This window comes from Microtus ochrogaster, chromosome 8 (assembly GCF_000317375.1).
Source record: "Microtus ochrogaster isolate Prairie Vole_2 chromosome 8, MicOch1.0, whole genome shotgun sequence".
Lineage (NCBI taxonomy): Eukaryota > Metazoa > Chordata > Mammalia > Rodentia > Cricetidae > Microtus > Microtus ochrogaster.
The window spans coordinates 39,721,550-39,727,312 of record NC_022015.1 but is presented as its reverse complement, the minus strand read 5'-3'; the positions used below and the strand labels follow the sequence as shown (position 1 = coordinate 39,727,312).

General features: G+C 47.7%; 1 protein-coding gene and 1 non-coding gene across 2 annotated transcripts; one reads left to right on the top strand and one right to left on the bottom strand.

The window, feature by feature from the left end:
- Positions 1–1,962: 1,962 nt before the first annotated feature.
- On the bottom strand, positions 1,963–5,542 carry Mrpl11 (mitochondrial ribosomal protein L11). Its single transcript, XM_005351699.3, has 5 exons — positions 5,346–5,542; positions 4,883–4,978; positions 4,425–4,518; positions 4,179–4,338; positions 1,963–2,252 (listed from the first exon to the last, which is right to left on the bottom strand). Exons 1-5 carry the CDS (start codon positions 5,466–5,468, stop codon positions 2,147–2,149), a joined length of 579 nt encoding a protein of 192 aa, XP_005351756.1. The 5' UTR covers positions 5,469–5,542; the 3' UTR covers positions 1,963–2,146.
- On the top strand, positions 3,432–3,622 carry LOC113456584. The gene has a single exon (XR_003377346.1). It is a non-coding gene; the product is annotated as a U2 spliceosomal RNA (small nuclear RNA).
- Positions 5,543–5,763: the final 221 nt, after the last annotated feature.

The window sequence follows — 5,763 nt, the reverse complement described above, 5'->3', positions numbered from 1 at the left end:
TGCCAACTCTGCTTCTCTTCTGAATGAACCCTTGATGTTCTGGAGAATGGGCAAAACAGGAGGCCAGCCAAGGAATCCAGTATCAAAAACAAACCACACCCACTTAGTAAGGAGACCTGAAGGTGTCCCTGTATCTAGATGTAAACTTCCCTGTGACCTAATCTCTCCCACAGGATCCCCTCTTTAAAGAGGAAATGCCCCAAAAGATAGACTCCTAAGGAAAGACAAGTAGTGTACCCAAGCCTTAGTATCTATTCTATGGACCTCCTCAACTCTGCCTTCTCGTTCCTGAAAGAAAGAACACACTAATCTCCTTGTTTTGTAGTTCAGAGAATGGAACTTGGGGCTTCAAATAAGCAACAGTCCTACCAGGAAACTACATCCTCAACCCTGAACACAGGATTTCTCCCTGGCCTCTATCCTATCTTTATCCTGAGACGGGGTGTCTCTGTGTAGTCCTGGCTATCCTGGAACTCACTCTGGAGACCAGGCTGGCCTCGAACTCAGAGACCCACCTGCCTCTGCCTCCTGAGTGCTGGGATTAAAGGCGTGCGCCACCAGAGCCTGGCAAATCCCACATTTGTAGCAGCTCAGATCCTGAATTTTATGACAGGTTCCCCAGAGGTTCATGTGCTGGAGCCTTGGTTCCCAGTGTGGTAGGTGGTGGAATCCTTTAGAAGTGGGGCCTATGCCCAGCGTGGTGGCACATGCCTTTAAACCCAGCACTCAGAGGCAGAGGCAGGTAGATCTCTGAGTTTGAGAATAGCTAGAAGTGCATAGTGAGACCCTTTCTCAAAAACAAACAAAGAACAACAAACCACAAAAAATAGAGGACTGGAGGGATGGCCGAGCAGTTAAGAGCACTTGTTTGGGCCGGGCGGTGGTGGCGCACGCCTTTAATCCCAGCACTCGGGAGGCAGAGGCAGGCGGATCTCTGAGTTCGAGACCAGCCTGGTCTACAAGAGCTAGTTCCAGGACAGGCTCCAAAACCAGAGAAACCCTGTCTCAAAAAAAAAAAAAAAAAAAAAAAAAAAAAAAAAAAAAAAAGAGCACTTGTTTGGTTCAGTTGCAGCACCCACACCGTGGCTCACAAGTACCCATAAGTCCAGGTACAGGGGACCAAATACACTTCTGAAAGACACCAAGTGTCATAGTTTGAACATAATTGGCCCTCATATAATCTCATAGGCGGTGGCACTATTATGAGGTATGGCTTTGAGTGAATATGTCCTTGTTGGAGGAAGTGTGTTACTGTAGGGGCGGGCTTTGAGGTTTCCTATGCCCGGGATACCACCCATTCTCAGTCGACTTCCTGTTGCCTGAAAGGTGTAGGACTCTCAGCTATAGCTACAGCACCACGTCTGCCTGCCCGCTGCCATGCTCACTGCCCTGATGATAATGGACTAAACCTCTGAAACTACGCAAGCCACACCAATTAGTTTCCTTTAGAACAGCTGCCGTGGTCATGGAGTCTCTTCACAGCAACAGAAACCCTAAGACGTGGGCATGCACATACGTACATGAGGGAACACACGCACACATCAAAGAAACTGGATAAGTCTATGTTTTTAAGTGGAGACTAGTGGAAACTGCTGAGAAATCCAACCTTCAATAACGTTCGCTTTAAGGAAGGGAGGCTACTTCTCATAGGTGACCTTACTCATGTAACTGTTCCCACTTTACCATACTGTGACACAGCCAAGAGAGCGATTGCCAGACACCAGCACCATGATCAGGAGCCAGAGAGATATCTTTTCTTTATAAAGTACCAAGCTTTGGTTATTCTGATATAATAACACAAAACCAACTAAGGCACTAGGCGCGGTAATTTGCTTGGCTGCACCTGTGCTCACACAAGGAGAAGTATTAAGATCCCTGCTCACTTGTGGGGCAGCTCACAACTGTGAGGGTTGGTAACTGTCGGTGTTCCCATCTCTGGGGTCTCAAGAGAGAAGGTGAGAGTGGATGACAAAGGATGTTTATTTAAGCTTGATCCCTTGGCACAGCACATGTATAGAAATATATAAAGTCACGAAATTATAAATCATATTGCCATGAAGTCCCTTCCTCTCCTTGGGCTCAGCTTTCTCAGTGGGCCCCCTTCTTCACCTCTTCTTTCAAAATCCCAGAGTGTAGAAGGTTGGGTTCACTTCTTGGCAGCTTCTGCCTGGGCTGCCAAATCTGCCTCTTTCTGAGCAGCCAAAACCACGGCTCGTTCCTTCTGGAAAGCTGCCAGTTCTTCTGCATTGAGGCTACAAGTGGAGAAAGATGGTTAGTGAGTAAGGTCCTGGCACAGACCCCAGCTGCCCTGCCCTTTTTCCTCCCTGGACTTCCCAGCTTCCAAACCTCTGCTCATCTGCTTCCTCTACCTGGAGCCAGACAGTGAGGTACTCTACCTTCCCCGACCTTGGTTCCCATCTTAACATCCTCCTTGCCGGGCAGTGGTGGTGCACGCCTTTAATCCCAGCACTCGGGAGGCAGAGGCAGGCGGATCTCTGTGAGTTCGAGACCAGCCTGGTCTACAGAGCTAGTTCCAGGACAGGCTCCAAAGCCACAGAGAAACCCTGTCTCGAAAAACCAAAAAAATAAAAAAAATAAAAATTAAAAAAAAAATCCTCCTTAACCCATGGTCTCTACTATGCTGTTGGGATTTACTAGTCACACTTCACAAGAGGAAGTGGCAGGCTTGTATGTAGACATTCCCCTCAAGTAGGGAATCTGACCTATGTATGTCTGTGCCCCATAAAGTAAGGACCTGAAGAAACATCAAGGCCAGCTGTGTTCTGCTCTGACTTGCTGTGAGGAACAGCCGATACCAGCCATGCTGATAATATGACACCAGCAGCAAGAGGCCCATGATGACTGTCTCTGCTCCTGTGACTGATGTGGTCTGGGCCAAATGCTCTCTCACTTGACAAATGACTTCAAGGAAACGATTCCTGAGATCATCCAAAGCCAGCTGACCTGGGCAGTTGTTGTGTAGCTTCAGGATGGAGTCTGACCGTATCCCACCCCACCTCTAGACAAGGCTCCCAGCCCACAATAAGTGTAGCTTCAGCCCTTTACCTCTCATTGTTCACTGCAATCCCCCACTTTTTGGAACATTTCTTTCCTTATCCTCCTTCTCCTGGGCTGTTTTGATAGCACCTCCCTCAAAGAGTCCTCAGTGACACACCAGATAAAAGCAGGCACTCTCTTCTCTGCTCTGCTGACATCCATCAATTCTCAAACCACACTGACCACATGTCAGTCTAAGTCTCTATGCATGGATCTGCCTCCACCTTAGGACTATGTATTTCTCCAGAGTGGCCGAATACTACTCCCCATTCCTGGTTATATCCAGTGTCCAGAACATGTCTAGCACATAACACGTGCTTATGAAATATATTCCAAATAAACGAGTCCATATCCTTGTTAAAATCTCAGGTCCCATCGCTTCTCGGCCTTTTGGCTAAGATCAAGTATAGTATCTGTTCTTATCAGTTTAATATCTGATACCTCCTCTATCCAAGGACAATATATTAAATGGATTTTTGGAAGTAGGGGTTGGAATAGGAACTTGCTCCGTCCACTCCACACATTGACCTGGTATTGCAGTACTTCCAAGAACGGTGCACCCCTAGGGGAACAAGGTTGGTCCAATGATAGACAATAAAATATCTGTGTGCTCCATATGAAAAGCTTTGTGTTATTGATTTCTGTTTTGTTATTTTGCTATTCTACAATCTACCTTTTTACTTCTCTATTACTGGATAGTGAGTACAATAAAGTAAGGGTTTTTTTGGGAAAAAAAAAAAAGAATCTCAGGTCCCTTGACTTAAAAACTCTACATGTAGCAGGGTAATGGTGGAGCACGCCTTTAACCCCAGCACTACTTGGAGGCAGAGGCAGGTAGATCTCTGAGCTTAGAGTTCAAAGCCAGCCTCCTCTACAGAGTGAGTTCTTGGACAGCCAGAGCCACACAAAGAAACCCTGTCTCAAAAAAATAAACAAACAAAAAGCAAAAACAAAACCTCTACATGCATGAACATGTCATAACAAAGTCCATTATGTTTATTATATGCTACAAAATGTCTTTGAAACCTGACTATTTCACTATAATAGGCCCTCTCAACGTTCCTCCCAGATTAAGAGTTTCCTGGGTGCCCTCCCCACAACACCGCTCTCAGGATACTCACTCCTTCACCACACGAATGCCCAGGGAACGGGCGGAGCCAATGATGGACCGGACAACAGAAGACAGGGGCACGTCTTGCATGGCGAAAGCGTCATCCTTAGCTTTGACACAGGCAATCTCGTATACGTGCTTCACACTCACCAGGCCTGCCACCTCTCTCCCTGGGAGGGGGAACAAGCAATGCTTCAGGTGTCACTGCTTTCTTTCCGGACACATCGGAATCTCAGGTGCCCACTCTGCTTCTTACCTGTCTGCCGGGCCCCCTTCTCAATCCCAGCTGCTGCCTTCAAGAAGTAGGAAACAGTGGGTTGCCCAATCTTGAGCTCAAATGTCCTGTCGGGCTTAACAGAAAAAGATATATAACAATTCCTTGTTTTTCTATTCGAGTCCAGGGAATTTATAACGTCCCTTTTCTTCTCCCATCTATTTGCCTTCCCGTGGTGCCTATAACACCACGAAAGCCAGGAAAAGCAAATCCGTAGCAAACATCTCTGCTTTTTATTCCTAGGCCAGCTCTACTCTGGAAGCCCCAGTGAGATGAAAGTCAGGAACCAAAATGCGGCAGGAGTAAGGCAATTCAGAGAAATTATGATCTAGTTTCACTGTGTAAATGAGAAAAGCGGAGCGCGGCAACCTGCTTAGGTTGCAACCCCGGGTAACTACTTTCAAGCGCCAGGAAGAATATCGAACAAAGAGACTCTGCACCTTCACAAAAATCTTCGTAGGCAGGGGAATGCCGTCTTTGATGTCCTTTGTCTTCTCGTTGAACTCTTTGCAGAACTGGTTGATAGAGACACCTCGCTATGAGGAAGGCATTAAAAAAATAAGTTAAGTGTGGGAATTAAAGGCTCTCTATCATCCAGGAGCCTCTGCCCCGTACCCCTTCGTCTTCGTGTCCCTGTATTCCTATTTCTTCTACCCAGATTCAACTACAGCTTCGTCCAGGCGCTTCGTCCTCAAGGTCCCACTTAATCAGCGACTTGCTAACTGGGGAACGTCAGAGAAGGTGAGGGCAAAAGAGGCTACGTAAGTAACAAGGACATTAAGGTCTGCGGATGTGAACAGCGGAGACACGTTTCTAAGTGAGACTTCCCCAGCTCCAGCGCACGTTCCCGCCTGTCGGCTGCCACCCTCCCGTGTCCCCAGAGCCGGGTTCCAGACACCGCACCTGCCCCAAGATGGGACCTAGTGGGGGCCCAGGCATAGCCTGGCCCGCTCGCACGATAGTCCGGATCACGCCGCCGGCCTCGGGCTTCTTGAGGGCCCGAGTGACCCGGCTCAGCTTCGACATGATGCGGGACTTTCAGTATTAGTTCGCCTTAGAGCAGCAAGAACTACGCTCAGAGCGCTGCCATCTTAGGTCAGAAGTGAAGGGTCCTCACATATTAGGCTGTGGTAAGTGAGGCCAACAAAGAGCAGCCTTGTTTCAGTCATACCGCTCTCCAACGGAAGACGCGTTAAAGAATTTTTAAAAATCTAAATTTTGCCCTCTGAAAACAGGAAGAGAGCCTGTATGGGTTCAGAATACACATTTCCCTCAGGAATGCGCACAGGCACTACCTTAGACAGACAAAAAGAAATGCGGG